Genomic DNA, 27,267 nt, shown 5'->3' with positions numbered 1-27,267 from the left:
GCCAGGGTAAGCTGGATCTTTTAAAATCTGAGATAGCCAGCTGGCGTGCCTCAGTGGTTGAGCATTGACCTATGAACCAGGAGGTCACAGTTCAATTCCCGGTCAGGGCATATGCCCGGGTTGGTGGCTCAGTCTCCTGTGTGCGGCGTGCAGGAGGCAGCTGATCCATGATTCTCTCTCATCATTGATGTTTCTATCTCTCTCTCTCCCTCTCCCTTCTTCTCTGAAATCAATAAAAATATATTTAAAAAAAATAAAAATTGAGATAAAATTCACATGCTCTAAAACTCACCATTTAACTATTTAAAAGTGTACATTTTAAATAGTTTTTAGTATATTCACAATGCTGTACAATCATCATCACTATCTAACCTCAGACCATTTCATCACCCTAAAAAGAAACCTCTGTTAAGCATTCACTCCCCATTCCCATCTCCCCCCACCCCCTGGAAAGTACTTATCTGTGGATTTGCTTATTCTGGACATTCATGTAAATGGAATCATATAATATGTGGAGGTGGATGGCTTGAAAAAGAAAAATGGAATATTTTCAATGAAGATCATTCATTCTTAGAGTCAGAAAATGTGCAATTGAAAAAAATTTTTTTAAAAATAAATCTTTATTGTTCAGATTATTACAGATGTTCCTCTTTCCCCCCCCGCCATAGCTCCCCTCCATCTGATTCCCCACCCCACCCCATGCCCTTACCCCCCGCCACTGTCTTCATCCATAGGTGTAAGATTTTTATCCAGTCTCTTCCTGTACCCCTCACACCCCCTCCCCCCGAGAATTATCAGTCCACTTCCTTTCTATGCCCCGATTCTATTATACTCATCAGTTTATTCTGTTCATCAGATTTTTTATTCACTTGATTTTTAGATTCACTTGTTGATAGGCATGTATTTGTTGTCATTTTGTTGTTCATAATTTTTATCTTTACCTTTTTCTTCTTCTTCCTCTTCTTAAAGAATACTCTTCAGCATTTCATATAATCCTGGTTTGGTGGTGATGAACTCCTTTAGCTTTTTCTTGTCTGTGAAGCTTTTTATCTGACCTTCAATTCTAAATGATAGCTTTGCTGGGTAGAGTAATCTTTGTTATAGGTTCTTGCTGTTCATCACTTTGAATATTTCTTGCCACTCCCTTCTGGCCTGCATAGTTTCTGTTGAGAAATCAGCTGACAGTCGTATGGGTACTCCCTCGTAGGTAACTAACTGTTTTTCTCTTTCTGCTTTCAAGATTCTCTCTTTGTCTTTTGCCCTTGGCATTTTAATTATGATGTGTCTTGGTGTGGTCCTCTTTGGATTCCTCTTGTTTGGGATTCTCTGTGCTTCCTGGACTTGTAAGTCTATTTCTTTCACAAGGTAGGGAAAGTTTTCTGTCATTATTTCATCTAATAGGTTTTTAATATTTTGCTCTCTCTCTTCTTCTGGCACCCCCATAATTTGGATGTTGGTACGCTTGAGGTTGTCCCAGAGGCTCCTTACACTATCTTCATATTTTTGGATTCATTTTTCTTTTTGTTTTTCTGGTTGGGTGTTTTTTGTTTCCTCATATTTCAAATCTTTGGTTTGATTCTTGGGGTCCCTTGGTCTACTGTTGAATTTCTGTATATTCTTTATTTCAGACAGTGTATGCTTAATTTCTGACTGGTCCTTTTCCATTTTTTTGGCATTCTCATTAAGATCCTTGAAGGTCTCACTAAGTTCCTCAGAGGTTTTTAGAAGATTCTTGAGTAACCTTATAAATGTGGTTTTGAACTCTATGTCCAGTAGTTTGCTTTCCTCCATTTCTTTCATTCGTGACATGTTTCTTTGTCTCCGCATTTTGGCTGCTTCCCTGTGTTGATGGAGTGGCTTTGTGTGGTAGGTGACCTATAGGGCCCAGCGGTTCAGCCTCCCCTATCACCTGAGGTGGACACTCTTGCTGCACCCCTTTGTGGGCTGAGTGCAAAGTCTTGTTGTAGTTAAGCCTTGATTGCTGTTGGTACACTGGGAGGAATTGACCTCCAGGCCAGTTGGCTGTGAGGACCCGCTGTGTCCATAATGGAAGAACTGCTGTGCTGGAGACACCCTTATGGAACAGGACTTGTTTCAGTGGGGCTTTGGTGCTCACTGAGTCTGCCTCTTGAATGTGTCACTTATGGATGTGAGGAGTTGAAATCTGGTGTCATCTCACACCGGCCACTAAGTACACTGGCTTCTGGATCTCCAATGGGGTCAGCTACTGTCTGAGGCCACCCAGCAGGAGCTACAGCGAGATCTGCAGATTTCTCCTCTTTGCTTGGGGTTTGGAGGTTTTGGAGTTGTCTGAGCAGAGCTGCAGTTTGTTAGGTTAAGCTGTGATAGGGCAGGCCATTTATATGCAAAAGCCACTGTGCAGAGCTTGGGTGGGTTTGTAAATTGTGTGAGGCGGGGTCTCAGGGAATCACTAGGCTAGGGCATGGCAGACAGCAATGGCTGCCAGTCAGCCGTCTCTGCGTCTCCGAGTTTCTGTGTCCCCGCTTCCCGTGCCCCAGAGCAGTAAACAATGATTGCTGGGCGCACCTCTGCAAGAAAGCCACCCTCACTTTCTGACCTGATGGCAGACAGTTTAGCTCAGCCGTGGGCAAACTACAGCCCGCGGGTCGGATCCGGCCCGTTCGGCTGTTCTATCCGGCCCGTGGAGCCGAAAGAGCGGAGGGTTCTCTTGCTCTCCCCTCCTCTCCTTTACTTTGAATTTATATTAGTTCACACAAACACTCCATCCATGCTTTTGTTCTGGCCCTCTGGTCCAGTTTAAGAACCCATTGTGGCCCTCGAGTCAAAAAGTTTGCCCACCCCTGGTCTAGCTTCTCCCCGTAGGAGTCTGGGTCCCCAGAGTCTTGCCGGAAACTGAAGTTCAGAGTAATCGGGAGCTTGTGTCTCCCTTTGGGTTGAAAAAAACAGTGTACCCAGTCGCCAGCTGCCAGCCCGATTCGCGTACCTCTGTACCTCAGCTTTTCCGTGCTTGTGCATGTCTCAATGCTCTTTTCTCTTTCCTTCTAGTTGTAGAACTTCTACTCACCAAGCTTTCCCGTGGTTCTGGGTGATAGACGTTTTGTCTTTTAGTTGTAGTTTTGGTGTGGTGAGAGGCAGCATTTACAGGTGTATACCTTATGCCGCCATCTTGGTTTCCCTTGAAAAATTTTATTTAGAAAGTAAGGAATAACAATTTCAAATCATTAAGAAAAGTTAGCCTGGGTATTTTCCTTTAAAAACAGCCTTCTGATGGGCTGCTGCTTCTCCATCCCAGAGCTGAGAGAGGAGTCGGTGATCGGCGCTGGGCATCCATGTGGACTGGTGGGGTTCTCAGGACAGCCGTTGGTTTATAAGGTTTTCTTTGGCAGGTGAGCTGCAGTGCGTGTCTGAGAAGCTGCCCCTCTCGATGGGAGGTGCAGGGCTGGGACAGTCTCTTACTCCCTCTTTGTGTCTCTCATAGGGGTGAAGAAGAGAACCAAAGTCATCAAGAACAACGTGAACCCTGTGTGGAATGAGGTATGTGCGTTTCTTCACCCTCCCTCTCTTCTCTCTGCTGCCACTGCCTTTGTAGGGACAAGTCAGGGGCTCATGCAGGAGGGGGCTTTCTCAGTGGTATTGTCAAGGAGGGGAGGGGCTGGTGGTCCCGTGTGCCAACTAAATCCTCCTGGCGCTGGGAACCTGGGAGGACGGGTGGTGGTCTGGCATGCCAGGCAAACAGGTGGGTGTGGCCTGGGGAGGAGTAAGTGTCTATCTCTGTTCCCTCCAGCTCTGTCAGCCAGGTAGAGGTTGGTTAGGGGCTCTCTTGCCTGTCTTGTCTCCCTTACACAGGCCATTCTCCCTGCCCAACGCCCACCTCTTTCCCCTCGAGCTCCCAGATGCACCAGGTCCTCCTCTGGCTCCTGCTGGCCCCTTGCCCTTAACCAGCTCCCTTCATTGGCCTCCCTGGTGGTCCTTGGGAAGCCCTGGATGCCTTCTGTGGATGCACAGGGGAGCCTTTGCTCTGTGGAAGGTCCTGGGGCCTCTGGCTGGGCCTCCCCAATGTGGCACTAACTCCTGCTGCCCAGTAGGGAGGGGCCTGGCTTCTGGATGAGCACATTAATCTTGGCCCCTGAGGACCCCGCAGGATCCCCAGGCATTTTCCCCAGTGGTGCTCCTAGGCCTGGTGATTGGTGGGATTGAATTGGGGAGGGGGTTATGGGAGTCTGACCTCCTCTCTTCGGTTGCCTCCAGCTCTCACTATCACCCTGAATCTTCGGGACCCTGCCATTCATGTATTCATTCATTCACTCATTTACCTACCCATCCACCAGCATCATTTATGGATGCCTGCTGAGTGCCCTCGGAGGACCAGGGTGAACGAGACAGTCTCTTCTCCTCAGGGGCCACAGGTTAAGTGAGATGTCTTTTCTCCTTTTCTTCCAGGGCTTTGAGTGGGACCTCAAGGGCATCCCCCTGGACCAGGGCTCTGAGCTTCATGTGGTGGTCAAAGACCATGAGATGATGGGGAGGAACAGGTGAGACGGGCAAGGGGATCTCTGTGGCCTGCAGGTACAGGTAGGCTCATGGTGGACATATATTCCAGAATTTGGGCCCGGAGAGCTGGTGTTTCAACTCAGCATTTACTGAACACCTGCCTCTCCTGGCTGCCTGGCTGCAGCCTCAGAAACTCAGCCCTGGGTAAACCTGAGAGCTGCCCAGGCTGCAGGGAAGGTGATGGGCTGGGATCAGGTGTGCACGTGTTTGCACAGACAGCCTGTGGCCCAGGGAGTGGGGCGGAGAAGGCGCCCTGTGTCCTGCTCCAGCCCAGGGACGCCTGGGCGTGGTTCTCTCTCCTCACCCTGCCCAGACTGGAGAGGGCAGCGGCACATTGCGGGAGGCAGGCACACCACCAGCAGGGAGCTCTCAAGGAAGGCTTCATGGAAGAGGTGGGCCTGGAGGTGAGATTTGTGGTTTGGACGTCGGAACGGTAATAACGGTTCCCACTGACCGCACTCCTCCCTGGTGGTGTTTTCTGTTGTTATTTCACATAGGTAGCAGGGGAGGATTGCCAGACAGGGGGAATAGCAGATGCAAAATTGTGGTGGCAAAAGCAGGCTCCCTGGTGATCCCTTCTCTTGTCACTGAGCTTTGTATGTGCTGGTGGTAGGGGTGGGGGGTGGGCAGGACTGATGGAGCATGCAGAGGGTCCTGTTGATTGTGGGTGGCATGGCCTGGGGACAGATGCAGCTTGCAAGGCTGCACAGCTGTGACTGTCAGGGTCTCAGCAGTGCCTGCTGGGCAAGGTGGGGTGCAGGCGCAGCTGTGTTAGGTGCCGGCAGGGGTGGGTTCATGCTCTTGGTGCCGTTTACTGAGGTCTGGGCGCAAGGATCAGGCATGGTGGCCTGTTTTGTGATCTGCTCACAGGGGAGCCTTTGTTTGGGAACTGGGTCAGTGGTGTCTGAGTCCTGGGAGGCCTGGCTGTGTTACCTTGGGGTGGGGGAGGAGAGAGAGGGAAGGAGGGAGGATTCAGAGACCTGGGGAAGGCTGATAAGGGTCTCAGGCTGCAAAACACCTGGGAAGTTTGAAATCTTAAAAGACTTGCAAGAAAAACCCAACTGCCACTGTTTCTCTGTGGTTCTACTGGCCATGGGTGCAGGGTGTGGTATGTGTGGGGTCCCTTCCGCTGGGCCTTCCCAAGGTGAGGCTGTAAGGTGTGGGAGCCAGGGCCTCAGCAGCAGGACCCCAAGGTGCAGTGCAGCCTGGCCCCTGCTGTGACCTCTGACCCACAGCCAGGACATGCCATGTGTGGCACTGGCCTGGTGTCACCCTGAAGGCCAGCCTGGCCCCTGAATTGATCAAACATATGTTTATGGCCCCTGCTCTCATGCTGCCTTCAGGGTCTTAGAAGTCTCCCCACAGGAGAGACTGCACAGGGGGCAGGGACTAGAATCAGCTCACACAGAGCTATCCCAACACAGGCAAACATTTTGTAGAAAACACAGCAGCCTCCAGCAAGAACAAATGGTGGGCCTACAGGTCAGAAGGGAGTGATTCTGAGCACTGGGTACTCCTGGAGGGCTTCCTGGAGTGGGGGGCACTCAGCCTGACTTAAGAGGCTGGGGTAGGCTTTAGAGAGGTGAGGAAGGGAGGGCATCCGGTGTCTGGGTATGGAGGCAGCCAGGCTAAGGCCTTATAGGTGGGACTAAGTCACATGACAAGTGAGCCAACTGAGAAGGCAGCAATAGGCCCAGATTGACAGAAGCCTACAATACCAGGCTGAGGATAATAGTAGCAAAACCACAACAGCTGATGTTTTCTGAGAGCTTAGCCAAGGGTCTGGCCCTGGGCTGAGTCTTTATATACAAGATCTTTTAAAATCAGTTGCATGCTACTATTATAATTGTCATCATTACAGGTTACAGGAGAAACTGAGGCTCTGAGAGAATGGGTAATTTTCTCCAAGGCTAGTGATAGCAGAGCTGTGGTTGGAGGGCTCATCTGCAACGTGCTCATGATCATTACACCTTTCAGAGGCTCCTGGAAGCCCTTGGAGAGGCTGGGACCTTCTGGAGAGTTCAGTTCCCTGAAGATGCTGGAGTGGAGGGAGAGAGCTTAGCGAGGCAAAGGCGGGGCAGCCTGTTTACTGAGAGGCACGCAGAGGAAACGCATGTTTCATTTTCACTATCAGATGCAGCATTTTACAGACCCTGTGGGGAGACTTCTAAGACCCTGAAGGCAGCATGAGAGCAGGGGCCATAAACATATGTTTGATCAATTCAGGGGCCAGGCTGGCCTTCAGGGTGACACCAGGCCAGTGCCACACATGGCCTGTCCTGGCCATGGGTCAGAGGTCACAGCAGGGGCCAGGCTGCACTGCACCTTGGGGTCCTCTCATTGGCCCCCGTGGGAGTCCTCCAGCTCCTGGAGGGAAGCTGGCTCTACATGACTAGTTCACTGCAGGGTCAGTGTGCTAGAAACCAGTTCCTCAAACATCCATTTACAAAAGAGCAATTCACATAAGTTCCCAATTTACCAGAAACTTCTTTCTAATAACCATTGGAATATAATTTTTGAGTTTTCTAAACATTTGCCTCAATTTTGCATTTCTAGCAATTAAAAATTAAACATTGGCCCTGGCCAGGTAGCTCAGTTGGTTAGAGCGTTGTCCTCAATACACCAAGGTTGTGGGTTCGATCCCTGGTCAGGGCACATACAAGAAGCAACCAATGAATGCATAAATAAGTGAACAAATCAGTGTTTCTCTCTCACTCTCTCTCAAATCAATAAGTAAAAATTTAACTATGAATTAAATCAAATTAAAATGTAAACTTAGATTTGTAAGTATCTGAAGCATTTCAGAGGTTGCCCAAACAACACGGCCACCTGTGGAAATGATAGAACTCTGGCGTCAGTGTAGGAGCCAATGGGTGCCCAGCCTGGATAGCAGTTTGCTTGGATGTTGGATGCGTGAGGGTGGACCTGCTGGAGCAGGGGCAGGCAGGCAGGATACGTGCCGGGTGTTGCGGTGATGCCTCCATGGTGAGACCTCACAGCGCTTTCACCTTACACATGAAATCTGAGAAAAGAATTCGAGAGTAATAATTCTAAAGCGATGAAAGTAAGAAACATACCGGGAAGTGACATGAGTAACCCCGTGACATTTTTCATTTTGAAAGAGAAAATGGGAACAATTCAGTGAACTGAGTTGAACGAACATTTTAAATAGCACACCTACTCACTGCCCCCCAGTCGTCACCGACTGGCCAGGCAGCAGACAGGGAAGTAACAGGCATGGCGGTGACCGTGGTCACCTGGTGGTCCTCAGGGCTTCTGTGAGGTCCCACAGGGTCGTCATGCAGCAGCCCCTTCATTTCTGGGGTTTTGGGTGTGTGTCCTGTGAGCTCATGACTGGTGTACCTAGGTCATAGCCCTCCACCGCTGCTCACGCCCGCAGTCTCCTCTACCCGGCCTCCTCTCCCTCTCCCTGACCTCCCTCCTCGGCCTCCATCTGTGTCTAGAGTTCTCCTCCATGCTTTGCTTATTCTTTAGTCTCAAAGTCTCTCGCTTTGCTTTTTTTTCCTTCCTCACCCCCCTTTCCTTTTAGTCTTTCTCTCCACCAAGTCTCCCCACCTCTCTTCTCCTCTTTACTCCAGCGCTTTTGGGGCACTTGACACTTGTGTGTTTCCCTGGTGGCTCATGTCAGTTTGGGGTGACCTTGCTATACTAGACTGGCTCACTGGCCTGGAGTGGGATCTTGGAAAGTCCCAGGCCGGGAGGGGGAATCTCAGGCTGGGAACTGCCTCCTGGCTGCTCAGCACACCACCCACCCTCAGCCTGAGGGACCCCAGAGCCAACCGCAGGGGTGAATACACTTTGTGTTGATAATATCGGGTTTGAAATGCACATAGAAGGAAACTCTACTTCTACGGATGGGAGGCACTCATTGTAAATCCAGCTGGAGGTCCTGGACTCCCATCCCAGGCTGCACTGAACAACGAACTTCCTGTTTACTCGGGGTGTCTCAGAGGGATGCTGGAGGGGAGGGGACCCTGATCCCTGACCAGCTGTTTTTTTTTTTAAATTTCTTTATTGATTAAGGTATCACATATTTGTCCTCATCCCCCCATTCCCATCACAAACCCCTCCCCACCCATGCCCCTACCCCCCTGTTGTCCGTGATCACTGGTTAGGCTTATATGCATGCATACAAGTCCTTTGGTTGATTTCTCTCCCTAACCCCCACCCTCCCCTACCTTCCCTCTGAGGTTTGACAGTCTGATCGATGCTTCCCTGTCTCCAGGTCTGTTTTTGTTCATCAGTTTATGTTGTTCATTATTTCCCCTAGATGAGTGAGATCATGTGATACTAGAAATACACTTATAAGAACCGAAAATGAGACAAGCAATAATGGTTATTCTGGGAGGCAAATGAGTCAGTCTGTAGTGAGTTTCTTTCTGGACCAACAGTTCTTTTGAGTCCCAATTTCAATGTCAAACAGTTCCTTATGTGTATGTGTCAGCAATGATATTTCAGTTCTGGATGGTGGACAAATGGTGGTAATGCAGGTCCGACCCTCTCTGGTTTGGTCCTGGGCAACCTGCTGCGTTGCACAGCTGCTGACTGCTAGCGTGGCAAGGCGTCGTCAGTGTCTTCCATCTCTGGACTGTTTCTCTTCTGTCTTCATGGCTGGAGCAGACCTGTCAATTCCTCTCTGTTGCAGGAATCCACATGGTCTTGGAGGTGTTTTCTGAAAATATACAAACATATTCCCGACCAAAAGTTAATAAAGGAATCTTTTCTATAAATTTGACTTGGGATCCTTTTTCATTTTTTGCCCAAATGATTTTCCTTTGGCTTGTTTTGACACCATGTGTGTTTTTCATGGGTGTCTTGCTGTTAGCATTACAAATGAAAGTTAATTTTCTAAAGTAAAAATTTTCTAGATGTAATTTACTTACAGGATATTTTTCCTTACATGGTATTCTTCTACTATCCCCCCTTTTTTGATTTAAATATTAGGAGGCTTTTGGAAATTTTATAATGTAGTCTTGATAGCTTTTAAATTTTAATTTTTTGCACTAAAATATGACTGCTTTAGGTTCATTACATGTTACACAATTTTACCATGAGATGAACTACCAATAAAAATTTTAACACTTTAGGAACAGCGTTTTGTCCAGTACCATTAATTTTTCTAGAATATTTGCTTATTTCAATTAGCCAATTTAAATTAGTCTGAGAACTTGACTACTATTTTACTGTCAAATTTAATACTCTAACAACAATCTTATTTTACCCTGTAAATATTAGTGGAAAGGATTATTTGCCTTCTTGAGTAGGCCCTGAGCATTCCTGGTGATAGGCTGGATTTAGATATCAAAAACCCACTTCCCAACACCATGGGTACAAGACAACTCAAACAAGTCTTGTTGTAGTGAGAGGGCAGCTGCTGTCGGCCAAGTCTCTGTCTGTTACCTGGGTCCCGATTTGAGCTGGGCATGGGAAGCAAAGCAGCTATCGGGGCAGGAGACCTCCCTCAGAAGGGGTGAGGGTTCAGGCCCCTGCAAAGTTGGGGGGGGTGAGGGTCTGTGCCCCACCTCTGTTGACTCCCATGTTCTCTCCTGATGGCCCCTCTGCGACTGTGCCTTCTGACCAGCTGTTTTGACCCCTGGAATGTTCAGCCCAGAGGTTCCTAATCCAGCTACACCACAGCATCCCTGGCAGCTTTTAGAGACACTGTCTGCCCCCACCCTGGGATTCGGATTTAATTGGTTGGGGGTGGGGCCGCCATCATTACAGACTCCCAGGTGTTGGGTATTTCTGTGTGCAGCCTGGGCTGAGACCCCCTCATCTCGACTCCGGACCAGTGCCACCCAGTAGAACTTTCTGAGATGATGGAACTGTGTTGGCTTGTGTAACTGAGGAACGGAATCTTAAATTTTATTTAATTTAAATATAAATAGCTAATGTGTGTGGTGGCTGTTTGTTGGACAGTGCAGGTCTAGGTTTTTAGACCAGTGTTCCAATCCTGCCTGCATATGAGAATGACCTGGATGCTGGAAAACATCCCTGTCTGGGTGCTGCAGCAAACGGCTGAGAAGATGAACTGGAGTAGGAGGCAGGCGTGAGCACTTCTTGAAACTGCCCAGGGGGGGGCCAGTGTGCACCAGGGTTGAGCAATGCGGGCCCTTCTGCCAGGAATTGCTTTCAATTTTCTTCATGAATTAGCTAAGAAACAAATATAATCTGGTAGTAGTTTATGTATGTAATTGTTGGTGGAAATGATCACCATACGATAATCGTGGCCCAAACTGCGTATGGTAAACTTGATAAGGAAATGAAAACTGACTGAAGAATTAAAAAAAAAAATATTTTATTGATTTTTTACAGAGAGGAAGGGAGAGGGATAGAGAGTTAGAAACATTGATGAGAGAGAAACATCAATCAGCTGCCTCCTGCACACCCCCCACTGGGGATGTGCCCGCAACCAAGGTACATTGTCCTTGACCGAATCAAACCTGGGACCCTTGAGTCTGCAGGCCGACGCTCTGTCCACTGAGCCAAACTGGTTAGGGCCTGATTGAAGAATCTTGCTGGCAACTGTAAACACTGACCTGGAAAAATGGGTTTTAATAGAAATAATTCCACCAAAGAAAACTCAAAATGGAAGGGAACCAAATTTGATAGGAACCCCCAAAAAGAAAACAAATCTGTGTTGGGAAACTTAAACAGAGAGCAATTGTATCAGTGGCAATGATTTTGGTAAAATAAAAATGAAGATTAAGAAAAAAGGAAAGATTGCATTGTTTAGAAAATGTATCAAATCAAACGGGGTTACTTTGTTCTGGAAAATGCCTTCCTGGTGAAAATTAATTCATTTAAGTGTATTTTTGGTTTAAATGTTTGATGCATACAGGCATGGAAGCAGAAGTCTCCACAGGGTCAAAACACCCACCTGCCAAAGCATCAGGGTCAAAATGCTCACCTTGACTGTAGCACCTCACTGGCCAGGTCTAGCCAGGCCCAGGGAGGGTGGCCAGCTTCATTTAAGACACATACAGGATACTCAGTTAAGTGCCGGGGACACACTTAAATGATCCATTGTTTATCTGGAATGTAAACTTCACAGGGAATCCTGCATTTGATCTGACCAGCATGCCCAGGGTGACTGTGCCCCGCCCCCGTAGTGAGGAAGTGGAGAAGAGACATGGATTTACACAGGAGCCGGTTAGGAGGCACTGCCTTTAAACAAGCTTTTCTCTAGGCACTCTCCATAGTGTTGCCCTTGGAACAGTGTAAACCCCTCAAAATCCCACTTCGCTTTAGTGAGTCACTGAGTCATTAAAAAATTGTGAGTGTGTGAATTCATGCACTGGTGGAGTCCCTCGGCCTGGCCTGCACCCTCCTGCTATCTGGAACCTCTCTGGGGATGTTGGACTGCCGGTTTTGGCCTGATCTTGCAGGCCAGGCCGAGGGACCCCACGGGCCTCTAGTATGCATATAAGATCTTTGGTTAATCTCTTCCCACCCTCCTCCCTACCCTATTCCCTCTGAGATTCATCAGCCTGTTCCATGTTTCCATACCTATGCATTGAGTGTCTGCCCCCTGGTGGTCAGTGCGTGTCATAGTTACTGGTCAAAAGGTCAAATGATCGGCCAGTCGCATAGGCTTTTATATATATAGACTAGTGGCCCAGTGCACGAAATTCGTGCACATTAAAAGGGGATTAATTAGAGGAAATAATTTAATATTGATATTTGCCCTTTCTCTATAATAGAAGTGTCAGAGATGAAAGAAAATTAGTAAAATGTATATGAAAACCTTCCTCCTGTCAGAGTCTGGGGTGCACCACACGACCCAGAGTCAAGTCCCCGCCCACCCACATGCGCCTCAAAATCATGTGAGACCCAGACCTGGCCAGCCCCCACCCCCATTGGCGCTGGGGCGAGGCCTGAGGTCCCCTGTCAAGCCCCACTGGGTGCGGGGTGCGGTCTGAGGTCCCTGTCAAGCCCAGCGAGGCAGGGTGGCGCAGCCTCAGGTCCCCTGGCCTGGTGCTGGGGTGGGGGGGCGTGGCCTTAAGTCCCCCGTCAAGCTCTGCCAGGTGGAGGGCGAGGTCTGAGGTCCCCCGGCCTGGTTCTGGGGTGGGGGGCATGGCCTGAAGTCCCCTGTCAAGCCCCACCTGGTGGGGGGCGCAGCCTGAGGTCCCCCAGCCTGGCACTGGGGTGGGGGGAGCAGCCTGAGGTCCCCTAGCCCAGCACCAGGACGGGAAACGCACTTGAGGTCCCCCGTCAAGTCCTGTGGGGTGGGGGGCATGGCCTCAGGTCCCCTGGCCTGGTGCCGGGGCGGGGGGCACGGCCTGAGGTCCCCTGTCAAGCCCTGGCTCCTTATGGGAACTTGGCTTCAGCTGTGGGTGCAGCCATCTTTGTGACGGAGTGATGGTCAATTAGCATATTCCCCCTTTATTAGATAGGATAACTTAAAAAAGTTAAAAATTGTAAGTATTTTTATAGGCTCAAGTAAGCTCCATTTTTGCATCAGTGGTAAGAACTGAAGGCTCCCAGGTTCAATTCCGGACAAGGGCTGCAGGTTCCATCCCCAGCCCCAGTTGGGACGTGTGTGGGAGGCAACCAATAGCTGTGTCTCTCACATCAATGTTTCTCTCTCTGTGTCTCTCCCCCTCCCTTCCGCTCTAAGGATCAATGGAGAGAATATCCTCAGGTGAGGAGTAAGACGACGACAACAACAAAGTTATAAAGGGAAAAGTGCAAGTTCTCCCTCCCACTCCCCATCCTCCCCTTCCCTCCAGTGGTGTCCATTGTTGACTATTTGGAACATATCCCCCTCGCCTTTTCCTAAGCAAATGCGAGTGTCTGTTTACATACATGTGTATACATTTACCTACACAAAAAATGGGATCGTGTTCTACATATTGATCTGCACCTTGCTTTTCGTCACCTCATCATGAACCCTTTTCATCAGGGTGTACTGATCAACCCATTTTAAATGGCTGTGTGTATTTTACAAAGTGGGTGCGCCAGGCTTTACCCCACTGCAGTACCCTTATTTTTTTAAAATATATTTTTATTGATTTCAGAGAGGAGGGGGGGGGGGAGAGAGAGAGAGAAAGAGAGAGAGAGAGAGAGAGAGAGAGAGAGAGAGAGAGAGAGAGAAACATCAGTGATAAGAGAGAATCATTGATTGGCTGCCTCCTGCACGCCCCCCACACTCGGGATCGAGCCTGTAACCCAGGCATGTGTCCTGACTGGGAAATGAACCGTGACCTCCTAGTTCATAGGTTGATGCTCAACCATTGAGCCCTTGGCCAGGCCCACAGTACCCTTACTGACTGCTATTTAAATTCTTTCCAATTTCTTGCTCTCAAGTGATTATCCTTTGAACATCTTTATCCAAATGTTTCTATGTCCCTACACTATTTTTTCTTTTGGAGCAGCCTTTAGAAGTGGGATTACTGGATCCAAGGGTAGGAGTATGTAACATTTCCCAGATTCTACCAGAGTACTTTTCAACATGTTGCCCTAATTTATGACTACCAACAGAGTAAAATCAGTGTCTGTCAGTTTTTTTATTTTTGCTAGTGCCCGTGGGGGCAAAATGGTTATCTTATAATTTGTGTTTCCTTGACTACTTGTAAAGTTGAGCATCTTTTCATGTGTTTTCTGCCCATTTGTATTTCTTCTTCTGCCGGTTACCTATCCTTATATTTTAGTTGCTTGTGTTTTTCTTATTCATTCATGGTGGTTTGTATATTTATTTATTCATTTATTTTCCCATTTTTTTATTAAGGTATTATATGTGTACATATCTTACCATTGTTCCCCCCCCCCCCGTTTGTATATTTAACCCTCAGTCTATTTTATGCTAATCACCTGTCAGTTGCTTTGTCATGGTGTCATTCCACACAGAAATGGACAGTCACGCAGATTGTGTGTGTGTGTGTGTGTGTGTGTGCGCGCGTGCGCGTGCGCACGAGCGTGCACACACACATTTGGACATTTAAAGAGGCAGAGAGGTGGTTTGCTGTAGCTAGAAGTTGGGGAACGTAGGCCTCAATTTCGGCCCTGGGTTTCAGCACACAGGTTGTCAGGCTCCCCTTTCTGGAATCCTGGGGGGCTCTTTGGGCAGGAATATTTATAGTGCATCACCCCATTGTTCTCAGCCTGCTTGGAAGTGCTGATGCTATCCTTATTTTCCAAGGATTTTTAAAACTATATTTTGTTCTGGATTCTATCCAGGGCATCCCTGGCTTTCAGAGTAGTTTTTGTTTCTTTCTCTGGATTGAAGTGGAAAACTATTTAGAGTGAGTCTTAGGCAGCCCCAGGGAATCAGATATTGACGGGAAGGCTGCCAGAGGCCAGGCTGGCTCAGGGGGTGGGAATGTCCGGCTGTCCCTGGTTTCCTGCCCCTTGTGGCCAGGCACGCATGGCTGAGGGCTGGAGGGCTCACGGGTGTCTCCTCCCCCAAGTGCGTGCGTGTGTACGTGTCTGGCTAGGACAGGGGCTCTTTGGCTTTCCCGTCACTCCTGACACTTTGAGAGGAAGGTGCAGCTGAGTCACTGATGAATGTGTCCACATATTTTAGTTGGTATGCTCTTTTCTTAGTTTAAAAGATAAAGAATGAGAAACTGCCCTGGCCGGGTGGCTGAGTTGGTTGGAGCGTCGTCCTGTGCGCCAAAAGGTTCCAGGTTCCACTCAGTCAGGGCATTTACCCAGGTTGCTGGTTTGATCCCAGGTCGGGGTGCCTATGATGTTTCTCTCTCGCTCCACTTCTCTCTCTAAAATCAATAAAAACGTATCCTCCTGTGAGAATTCAAAAAAAAAAAATAGAGTGAGAAACTGACCCATGGAAACCTTTCTGGAGCTATTTTTTAGGAAATAATTTCAAAATTGTAGAGTAGTTGCAAAAATAGAACAAAAAAATCCATATACTGTTGTTAGACCTGCACCCTACACCCGACCCTCTATCTCTGCTCCCTCTCCCAGGGCACAGCCTTCACAGTCACCCCCTGAAAACTCCAGTGCATAGTGTAGACCAAGCATGTCAAACTTAAAGGCTAACACGGGCCAAATAAACAAGGTTTAAGTTTATGTGGGCCGCAAAAAAACAAAAGCTTCCATTTTCATAGAAACGTAGGTTTATTTCTATAGAGACATGCTGAATACAAAGGGCTGAAATAAATGAATAATCATGAACATAAAATAATAGAACATGTTAATAAAAATTAATATTTATTCTTGAACATTAACTTACCAGATACTGAATAACTGCACAAATTAGTAAGTGTAACGCAAATAAACCTATTTTTCTTGTTCTCCGAAAGCAAAATATTTCCTGTTGCCACACCAAACAAGACAGTCCAAGACTAATGACTTGGCAATCGGTTGCTAAAATATTCGCTGCTAGAACTAGTGGAGAGAAATGGTGTGCCTGCGTGTAAGGCGGGTAAGGGAATGAATGCAACACGATTATAGTAATCAGTCATTAGTGAACATTGTAGTTTGTTATTAATAATTATGTATAACAGGATATTGTAAAAATTAAGTTATGAAATTTTAATTAAATAATTTCTTACATACCGTTATATTGGCTGAAAAAATATTCGTTGTGGGCCACAGGTGGCCTGTGGGCCTCGAGTTTGACATGCTTGACTTAGAGGATAGGATGGGCGTACCATGGAGGGCCACTAGGAAAACACCAGGGTGAGTCAGGAGGCAGAGGGGTGAGGGGAACCATGGGCAGAGCCTTTGCTGTGGCTTCCTTTGAAAAGGGCACGCAAGGAAGGGTAAGAGGGTTTGGGATTGGCTAGTTTGAATAATTTTGGCAGGTTCTGGAGGGGAGTGGCTGTCTGGAGTTGTGTGGTACCTCCCTGGGTTGATCAGGGCAGGGGAATAGTGCCTGGAGTGTAGGAGCCCATAGTGGTGGGTGTATGGGCTTTGGATTGGCTGGTTTGCACTTGCAGGTGTAGCATTTACTATCTCTAGAGATTGGCTAGCCCTGGCCCCAGACACCAAAGCACCAAAATACAGAAAATAAAAAAGGCATGCTCATGAATACAGCTTGGAATTGGATTTTTTTAAAAGTTGGACCAGATCAAATTTATAGGCTGGCTTCCCTTTTCCATGGATAAAGCAAATCCAGGACCCTCTTGTTTCTTTCATGTTGTTCTCATGGGGCTCTGAGGTGTCCCAGCTGCTCTGGGGTGCGGTACAAAGCAAAGTTTGGAGTCTGGCTCTGCCTGTTACGTGTGTGAAATCAGGCAGGTTAAATGCCTTTCTGAGTCCCAATTTCCTTGCTGTATAGTAGATTGACTAGTACCAGTACCCACCCCACAGGGCTAGTGTCAGCTTAGGTCAGCCAGTGTATGGAAGGTACTTGGCACCTGATCCCATACACCCCCAGTCTATAGGAGGGGAGTGATCACTAGGAGCTAGTTCTGTGAGGGCGAGGACGGTGTTTGGCTGGATGTGCTAAGTAAATATTTATTGAATGAATAAATTATAAGATTTTTAAAGAGTTTTATGTTCCGTTTTTAAATTTAATTTTTGAGCTGGTGAACATTTAATTTTTTGTGACAAAAACAAAAACTATAAGAAAAAAAATGCAGCAAAAATTCTCCCTGTCATCTGTCTCTCACCTGCCCCCTACTCCCCCCTCCCCCATAGGTACCACTGTTCTTCGTGTCTTATCTATCATTACAGAATTCTTACGTTATTGCTTAATCACCAATACAGATTCGGACATTTCTCTCTTTTTAGGCAAGAGGTATCATATTAATTTTTTAAGTAGATTTTTAAAATTGTGGTATAATACACATAACAGTTATCATCTTAACTAGTTTTAAACTTATAGTTCAATGGTATTAAATACATTCACATTGTTGTGCAACCATCACCACCACCCATCTTCATCGCTCTTTCATCTGTGAAACTAACACTCTATAGGCATTGAACAGTAATTTCTCATTCTCCCTTTTCCTTAATCTCTGGCAACCATGATACTAGATTCTCTGTCCAGGCTTTTTACTACTCTAAGTATTGGTAGCATTTTGTACACACTCTTTTGCACGTTTTTTATTTTATTTTTTATTTTTTTAAATTTTATTTTATTGTTTAAAGTATTACAAATAGTAGTACATATATCTTCTTGTTTCCCCCCTTGACCTTCCCCCAGCCTCCCTCTTTTGCATGTTTTTAAAAAAAGTTTTGAAGGTTTTGCATAGCAAAGTTTATGGTGTACTTCCCACATCCACTGCATGGACCATGCTGTATTTAAATATTTACCCCTTGTTCACAGTGGACATTTGGATTGCCTCCCGTACTTTCTTTTTACAATGACATAAAATGGTCCAATCCTATATAATAAAGAGGAAATATGCTAATTGACCATCACTCCGTCACAAAGATGGCTGCACCCACAGCTGAGGCCAAGTTCCCATAAGGAGCCTTAACCAGCAATCAGTGATCTGAGGCTACACTCTCCCCCACCCCCATGGGGCTTGACAGGGGACCTCAGGCCATGCCCCCCACATGGCAGGGCTTGACAGGGGACATCAGGTTGCACCCCCCACCCAGAGGGGCTTGACGGGGGACCTCAAGGTGTGCTTCCTGTCCTGGTGCTGGGCTAGGGGACCTCAGGCTTCTCCCCCCGCTCCAGCACCAGGCTGGGGGACCTCAGGCCATGCCCATCAGGTGGGGCTTGACAGGGGACTTCAGGCTGCACCCCTCACCCTGGCACCAGGCCGGGGGACCTCAGACCGCACGCCCCCGCCTGGCAGGGCTTGACAGGGGACCTGAGGCTGCGCCCCCCTGCCTGGCTGGGCTTGACAGGGGGACCTGAGGCCATGCCCCCCACCCAGCAGGGCTTGACAGGGGATCTCAGGCCGTGTCCCCCACCTGGCAGGGCTTGACAGAGGACCTCAAGGCATGCTCCCCACCCCAGTCTGGGTTGGGGGACCTCAGGCCATGCCCCCTGTCCTGGTGCCGGGCCAGGGGACCTGAGGCTATGCCCCCTGCCCAGCAGGGCTTGACAAGGGTGGGGCTGGCCAGGTCTGAATCTAGCCCAATGCGGGGGTGGGGGGGAGGGTGGTGGCTGGGTCTGGATTTCATGCGATTTTGAGGCACACATGGGTGGGCGGGGATTTGACTCTGAGTCCCGTGGTGAGCCCCAGACTCTGACAGGAGGAAGGTTTTCATATTCATTTCACTAATTTTCTTTCATCTCTGACACTTCTATTATAGAGAAAGGGCAAATAGCAATATTAAATTATTTCCTCTAAATAATCCCCTTTTAATGTGCACAAATTTCGTGCACCGGGTCACTAGTGTTTTAAAATAATATTGTTTAGATTTCTTTGTGCTTCATTAAAATAAACTTACTTGGCCACATTAATTCACTCCCCGCACCCCACACTTAATGCTCAGATTTGGAGGCCACAACCCCATAGCTCTTTTCCCATCTGCTACAGGGCAGTGGCCCTAGTGGATGGTGGATTTGGGAAGGAATTTTTTTTCCATGGAGGAAAAATGTGTGTCCTGTGAATATGAAAATTGCTTTGACCTCTCCCTCTCTCCTGCATGCCATCTCTGTCTCCTTCTGTTTCTGGGATGGCAGCAGCTCTTTCAGCCCCTACGCTTCTCCTGCCCCCACATTCCAGGAGCTTCTGAACACAGTCCAGCCCCGGCTGGGAGGGATGATGAGGGATGGAGGGGGGGTGGGCAGGAAGGGGTCTGGGGAGACTGAGAGAGCAGTGGCATTTTTCTGTGAGTAGGCTGTAGGGGGTGGGGTCAAGGCCCATGGTGGGGGGAGGGGGGTTCTTTACAGCTAGCAGGGCCTCTGCACACACCCAGAGCTGCTAGAGGCAGCCTGTACAGGCCCCCCATCAGGCCCCTCCCTGCCTCATTTGACCCCTATTGAACCCCATCTGCCATACTTGGCCACTGGTTGGTGCCTACTGAGAGTGGGGCATATCTGATTTGGAAGCCCTGGGCCCTAGGGTCTATGTCTCAGTCAAGGGTTTGGGCCTCCCACTCTCGAGGCCCCCAGAATAAAGCTATGGCTCCTGCATCCTCTGGGAAATGAAGGAACAGTGGCCATCAGGGTTTCCTGTGATCAAGCCCCAGACCCCTGCCACCTCCCAGGGAGTCCCTCCTCGGCTCCCCCAGAGCAGTTCTGTGCTGCCCACTCAGGGGCAGCCCCTCCTGAGGCTTGGGGCAGGCAGCCTGCCTGCAGCCCTTCCTTCTAGGGGAGTGGGAGCCTGTGAAGCCACCAGCTCCTCAGGGGGACTTCCAGGGTCCACGGCAGGGGTGGCAGGTGGGGCATTTCATAGCCCAGAAAGACATTTAAGGGAGGAAATAACAAGCTGTTCTTCGTGGCTAGAGGTGCCTGGCTGGCAGGGGTGGGGCCTGCCCTTCCTTCTGCATTTCCTTCCATTGTTCCCGCCCCTCTTCCTGGAATTCTCCTGGGGGAGGGGGGTGGCTGGGCTGGCTGGGCGCCAGAAAGGGAGGCCGAGGAGGCCTGGCTCTGCTATGTATGTGTGGCTGATGACCAGGCCTGCTGCTCCCTCTGCTCCTCTGCCCGCCTGCCTCCTGCTCCCCCAGGCTGACGCCTCAGGGAATCTGGGGACCCAGTTTCAGGGCAGGCTCCCTAAGAGGAATTGCTCAAGCAAGTCTCTCCGCTCTGCAACCTCCGTGTTCCCACGAAGGACAGGGTCACTCTGGTCACCAGTGTCGCATGGATATGCAGGTCCTCTATACCCACTATGTGGCCTTTTTTTTTCTTTCTTTTAAATCCTCATTTGAGTACATGCTTAGAGAGAGGAAGGGAGAGAGAGACAGTGAGAGAGAGAGAGAGAGAGACAGACAGACAGACAGATAGACACAGAGACTGTGTGAGAGAGAAACATCCATCAGTTGCCTTCCAAACGCTCCCTGACTGGGGATTAAACCCACAACGTGGGTATGTGCCCTGACCGGGAACCGAATTGGCAACACTTCGCTGCACGGGACAATGTTCAACCAATCTGGTCTTTCTGATAGTGCCTGGTCCTGAGGACACTTCAGGCAACACCGGGGGACAGGTATCTCCCCTCACTGGCCCAGGGATGGAGACACTCCAGAGCCCTCAGTGAACTGTGGGACAAGTTTGCTCCACACTCCGAAGGAATATAACACAAACCATCCCAAATTCTAGAAAACGTGACGCTATTAGCATGGTCTCTACTAGAACCCAGAATGCGTATTCGTGAACACCTGTCTTTTTAGTCCTTTCTTTAAAGAGATGTTAGAAAAATTGGTGTTGAACATACACCAGACGTATTGCCTTGCTAGCAAGGGAACTGCAAGGTGGCCAAGAGTCCGCTGGTTCCCAGAGGGATGGGAAAGGAGGGATTTTGTTGTGCAGAAGCTTACTTAAGCAGCTAGTTTATCTATTTAGCATCGTAAAATATACATGACAAAACTTAACCAATTTAACCAGGGTCAGCAAAGAAAAGGTTTATGAGTTTATTTGAGCCAAATTTTGAGGACGTGCCCAGAAGCAAGGTCTCAAGGGATTGAGGAAATGCTCCTGGGAATGCCCACTTTGCAGTCCCTGTTATGCACCCAGAACCAAAGGAGAACACGCAAGGAAGGTGTATGGACTCCCTTGGTGGTGGAGGCGGGAGAAAGCAAAGTGGGGAAATCTCTAGGATTGGGTAACTGCAAATCAGACACGTACTTCCTTTACACTGGTGGGTCAGGATGAGTGACAGTGAGCATTGACAGCACGTGGAGTGGTATGCAGGCAACAAGATGACAACGGAGTGCTCTGTGGGCTAGTGCTCTGGAGCCCGGGGTTGTGCCTTCTGGGACAGGAAAATTACTCTGACATTTCCAAGTTATGCTATCCTAGATGGGAAAAACACTGGGCAGGGCTCCACGGAGGTAAAGATTCATTCCCGCTAGGAAGCCATAGGCCTAGGACGTGATACGCGCTGTGACCTGAGCTTGTCAGGTTTCTACGCAGCCCCCTCTTTGCTCACACCATTTACAGTGTGCCGCTCAGTGGCTTAAGTACATGCACATTGTTGTGCAACCATTACCACCATCCTTCTCTAGAACGCTTTTGTCCCTCTCTACTGACACTCTGTACTCACCAAATTTTAACCCTTCTTCCCCCTTGCTACCCAGCCCCAGGTAACTGCTATTCTACTTCCTATCTCTAAAAACCTGCCTACTTCAGGCATCTCATGTAAGCAGAGTCATACGATTTTACCCTTTTGTGTCTGCTTACTTCACTTGGCACAATGTCCTCAAGGTTCATCCCCATTGTAGCAGATGTCAGAATTCCTCTCCTTTTTAAGTCTGAATAACAATCCGTTGTATGTGTATGCCGCATTTTATTATCCATTCACCTGCTGATAGCCTCTTGGGTTGCTCCCACCTGTTAGCTGTTGTGAATAATGCTGCTGTGAAGGTGGGTGGACAAGTATCTCTGTGAGTCCCTGATTTTAATTCTTTGGGTAAATACCACAAGTGGAGTTGCTGGGTCGGATTGTAGTTCTATTTTTCAGTTTTCGAGGAACCATTGTACTGTTTTCCACTGCGGCTGCACCTTTTGTCATTCCTACTAACAGTGCACAGCGTTCCAGTTTCTCCACATCTTCAACAACATGTGTAGTTTCCTCCCTCCCTCCCTCCCTTCCTTCCTTCCTTCCTTCCTTCCTTCCTTCCTTCCTTCCTTCCTTCCTTCCTTCCTCCCTCCCTCCCTCCTTCCCTCCCTCCCTCCCTCCCTCCCTCCTTCCTTCCTTCCTTCCTTCCTTCCTCCCTCCCTCCCTCCCTTCCTCCCCCACCCCTTTCTTTCTTTTTGTAAAATAGTAGCCACCTAATGAGTGTGACCTTGTAAGCAGCCAGTTTTAAAAATCAGCTAATTAGCCCTGGCTGGGTGGTTCCATTGGTTGGAGTGTTGTTCCATATACCACCATATACCAAAAGGTTGTAGGTTTGATCCCTGGTCCGGGTGCAGACAGGAGGCAACTGATAGGTGTTTCTCTCTTACACTGATATCTCTCTCTCTCTCTCTCTCTCTCTCTCTCTCTCTCTCATTAATAAGCACAGCCTTAGGTGAGGATAAAAAAAATTATCATCTAATTGGATCAAGATTAAAATTTCATTTCACGAGGGCATAAAAACTCATATTCACATCAGTTGTTACAGAGAGCAGATGTGCTATTTATTCACGAGGAAAGAAAATGAAGAAACAAAAGACGAGAGGACACCTGTGGCAGTTCCTTGGCTGAGTGCAGGAAGCACGCAGAAGTTCAGGGCCAGCACCAGGCCAGGGTCGTGGTTGACACAGGCCACTTGCTGTCCTTCTGCCACTGCAGAATGCCGTTGGCCCATTTCATAGCTTACAGAACACAACCGTTTTCCGTGGCATTCTTTGAAGGGCCCTTCACTGATCATCGCATGGTGACCTACTGATTCCTAAGAGCCCATCGTGTATGGGGCCCCTTCCCTCAGTCAGAGATGCGGCCTCTGGTGTGTGAGGTGTGACCGCCATGGGCTGCTCTTGGGCATGGGGCAGGTCTCCCCTGCCCTGATTTTCTTTTCTCCCTGCCATCAGAGACAGGACGGTCTGTTTGTTTCTCATGTGTAATCATTGCTGGCCGAGCTCTAGGAAACCTGTGTAGACTGGGTCAGATGTGCTGCTGAGGCCTGGGGGCAATGCAGATGTGATGAGGGACTGCCCTGCTTTCAGGAGATGCCCATGTGGTGGGTTGCTGAGGTCTGATGGCCAACACAGCCCTTCTGTGGGGCACCCAGGCAGACAGGGGTGGAGGGCTGGGCCTCTGGGGAGGGGCAGAAAGGGGTCAAAATTGACCTTGGGGGAAGGGAAGGTGTCCCTCTTGTGCAGGGAGAGGGGCCTGGCCCTCCAGGGATGGTGATGGGGTGACTAGGAGGAGGGGTCCTCAGTGACTCTGGTGTTCTAGGCAGATCAGCTTGTCTGTGTGGTTTGCGTGGTGGTGGTGGTAGTGGTGGTGAGGGGTGTGGCGAGAGACGAGCTGGGCACAGGCTAGTTTTGTATATTCTACTTTTCCCTCCTCTCAGGTTCCTGGGGGAAGCCAAGATCCCACTCCGGGAGGTGCTCACCACCCCCAGCCTGTCTGCCAGCTTCAATGCCCCGCTGCTGGACACCAAGAAGCAGCCCACGGGGGTAAGTGTTCACGGAGCCTCTGCACAGGCCAGTTTCCGGGCCGAGGCCTTGCTTGCCTTCCTGACCCCAGAGCTGTGTGACTCCGGCTCCCAGCAGCCAGGTCTGGGCCTGCCCACCAGGGCTCAGGGTACCTGGGAGGGCTCTGGGCTGGAAGAGAGGGGAGGGGGACCAGAGGCAGCCTGGTCCCACCTGCAGGGCTCAGTCATCCTTGCCTCACACCAGCTTGGCTGCCCTGGGTCCCTTCCTGGGGTTGGTTTTTCACTGGAAACCAATGTCTTCCCAAGTTCCCCGCATCCTGGGGTATCCCCACCCCAGTCTCCCTGGCAGCCTTTCTCACCATCCAACCTCCTTTTCCAGATCCAGAAAAGCTGAGTCATCTGGGTCACAGATCACAAGGGAAGGGAGACAGACAGACATCCCTCTCCCCTGGCACCCGGACCTGTCAGACCCCTTCCTTTCCTCCATTGTCCTCCCGCCCCTCCCCCAGCCTTCCCAGAGCTCTCCCAGTTCTCCCAGACAATTTCCAGCCCTCATCTCTGGCCTCCTGTTATTTTTAGTGAGCTAAATATACCGTGCAGGGCTCTTTCTTCCTGGTCAGTGGAATTCCTGACCTTCCCTTAGGGTCAGCCTCCAGGATGCCCTGGGGAATTATCGATTAGATAAAACTTCCTCCCTGTGGAATCTCAGGGGGTTCGATATGGTGGGGGGTTTTGGGCTGAGTTATTTTAGACAGAGTGGGGCTACCTTGCCCCATGGAGTGTGTGTATGGGTGTGAGTGTAGGCATGTGAGCGTATGAATGTGAGAGTGTGTGTGTGAGTGTGTGTATGAGTGTGAGTGTGACTATGTGTGTGTGTGTGTGTGGGGAGGCTCCTGGCTGGCTTGGTGAATCAGAAGTGGCCAGTCTGGGCAAGGCTCTGAATGGAATCACTATGAGACCTAGAGAGAGAGGGTGACTGACTGACGTCACACAGGGAATCGATGTCCAAGCGGGGACTTGCATCAGAGGGTGCATCTCCCAAACTCTCAGGGGACTTGAATAGACTCAATTATCCAGGTTACGGGCTCAGACTCATAAGAGGAGCCCACCCCCCTCCCCACATGCCAATCACAAGCCCAGGTTGTCACCTGTGCTTCTGACCAACTGGCTATAGATTCGAAGTTTCAACGACACTGTGCTTGGGTTCAATTAATTTCCTAGAGCGCCTCACAGAACCCAGAGGACCATTTTACTTCCTAGATTCCTGGGTTATTGTAAAAGGATGTAGCTTAGGAACAGCCAGATGGAAGAGATGCAGAGAGCAAGGTGTGGGAGAGGGCGAGGAGCTTCCGTGCCTCTCCAGGCCCACCGCTCTGCCCCATCCCCACGTGTGCAAGCACCAGCCCAGAGGGCTTCGATTCCTGTTCTTTGGGGTTTTTATGGTGGCTCCATTACACAGGCATGAATGATGAAATCAGTGGTCATCAGTGATTAAACTCAATCTCTAGCCCCTTTCCCCCCCTCCCGGAGGATGAGGTGGCTGGGGAAGTGGGGGGAACGTGGAGCTGAAAGTTTCAACCCTCTAATCACATGGTCGCCAGCCAGTTGCTTTCCTGGTCACCTCACTAATGTAACATTAACATAATGCTCTCAACACCTAGGAGATTCCAAGGGTGTTAAGAGCTGTGTGCCAGAAACAGGGTGTCAAGACCAAATATGTATTTCTTATTATAACTCACAATATTACATCACTACAGTCCAGAAGGACTCTGGGGACATCTGAACTCCCCCTTCAGGGGCCCTGGAGAGGCTGTGAAGGTGTGAGCACTGATGGAGAAATGGGGGCAGGCAACAGCGGCTGCTGAGAGCTGCTCTGAGTCAGGGATGGGGCTCCTCCTTTGCTCTGTGTCCGGCCCCCAGCGCCTCCAACCAGGCTTTCTCACTTCCCAGCTGAGCTGCTCAAATGTTTCTGCCTGTAGCCCTGTGTGCTCCCTGACACTGGTTCCTGCAGGCTCGGCACTGGCTGCACTGTGAGCTCAAAGGTCCACCCACCCCTGAGACAGAGCTTTTCACACTTGGGCCCTGTCCATGGGCTGAGCCAGGCTGGCAGCACCCCCAGAGGCCTCGCCGCTCCTCCCCCACTCTGCACTTCCCTTCCCTGCTGCCTTCTCTTCCCGGGACTGGGACCCCTGGTTGGCTGTGGAGCTGGTCAATCCTTCACAGACCATGTCTCCAAGAAGGGGGTGTGAGAGCCAGAGGTGATGGATGGGAGAGGAGGGCTGGGCCCCGCTTGGGTGAGCCCCCAGCTGAGCACAGCCTGGGAGAGAGGGGGCCTCCCTCCTTGTGGAGAGGCCTCAGGACTGTCTTCTACTTCCTGTGATAGCATTAGTCACGGTGCAGCCCCAGGCAGGTCCCGAGACCCTCTGTGCCGGGGCTTCCCTCCTGGGACTGGGGCTGCACTGCAGTGGGAGGCACAGAAAACGAGGGATGTGGCAGAAGGACAGAGCCCTGCCAGAAGCGGTAGCTTCTCACTGGCCGTTTATCGACGCCGATTTCTGGGCTGAGCCAAAGGGGCCAAGCATGCCAGGCTCCCCTCCCCGAGTGGCTGTAGCCCAGACTGCCTCAGAGGGCTGCGGGAGCCTGCTGATGGAGTGACAGGAGTGAACACAGGGCCTGTGGGACCATGAAGGGCTGAGAGGGGGCGGGGGCTGCTGTCCATTTGGCTGTCACTCAGTGTCCTCTCCTAAGTCCCTTCAGATTGGCACACTGGGCTGCGGGCCGTGGGAAGATGCCAATCTGTCCTCAGATTCCAGACTGAAGAGGAAAACACTCCCCTGTCCTGGGGGAACCTCCAGCCACGGGGGTGCGGACACACATGGAGGAAAGAAGTCACGTGCTCACAAATGTCTTAGGAGAGAGCAGCTTGCTAATGAGAGTCTGGCTACACCACGAACACTGTCGGCATCGCCTCAGCCTTGACAGCCAGAGTCAGATCAGAAAAAAGCCCGTCGGTGACGAGTGCACCTGGAACTAGGGGTGTGGTGGGTCGGGAGCCAGGAGGAAACGTGTTAGAAGCTGGGACCTGAGGTGGAGCTGAGCAGGGCGGGAGGGAAGGACCCCAGAGCCGGGCTGTGGGACCTGTAGGAGGATCTGATGAGTTGTCTCCTGTCTTTGCCTTTGGTTTCTTGGGCCTTCCTAGCCTGGGGGCCAGACAGGACCCTCAAAATTCTGTGATATTGTTGACCGTGACCCCAAGATGGCAGACATGGGTGACTAAGGTTCCTGCCCCCAGTTGGTGGACACATGACTGACTGCTAGGATGTCTGAATGGTGGTGCTGGGGTTGGAGACCTGAGGAATGGGCCTGTCCTGTGGTGGGACTGAAAGAGGGTCCTACTGGGGGCTGTAGGCCAAGGACATGTGGTCTAGGAAAGCATGGAGCTCACACTCCCACAGGAAGAAAAGCTCAGCTCTGGTTATGTCTGGAGTTGGGGAGAGGGGATGATGATGTCACGGTGAGGGTGGGATGTCCTGACTGGGGGCGGGTCCCACAGACATGTCCCCTTTCTTTTAGATCCTCAGCCGAGCTAGAGGCCTCCAG

At 49.8% G+C, this 27,267-nt stretch overlaps 1 protein-coding gene across 7 annotated transcripts in view; it reads left to right on the top strand.

Annotated features, from left to right (window-relative positions):
• DYSF (dysferlin) overlaps nt 1–27,267 on the top strand; it is a 208,304-nt gene that overhangs the window by 25,653 nt on the left and 155,384 nt on the right. For all 7 annotated transcript variants that reach the window (XR_013961376.1, XM_080683296.1, XM_080683294.1 and 4 more), the window contains exons 2-4: nt 3,461–3,516; nt 4,423–4,514; nt 23,584–23,689. Coding sequence is in view for 6 of the 7 variants with exons in the window: in XM_080683296.1 (XP_080539422.1) it covers nt 3,461–3,516; nt 4,423–4,514; nt 23,584–23,689 (254 nt within the window). In the remaining variant the exon portion in view is untranslated. The remainder of the gene's footprint in view (nt 1–3,460; nt 3,517–4,422; nt 4,515–23,583; nt 23,690–27,267) is intronic.

This window comes from Plecotus auritus, assembly GCF_963455305.1.
Source record: "Plecotus auritus genome assembly, chromosome: 8".
Classification (NCBI taxonomy): domain Eukaryota; kingdom Metazoa; phylum Chordata; class Mammalia; order Chiroptera; family Vespertilionidae; genus Plecotus; species Plecotus auritus.
Note: the sequence above shows the minus strand (reverse complement) of the source record. Positions and strands in the feature narration are given on the sequence as shown.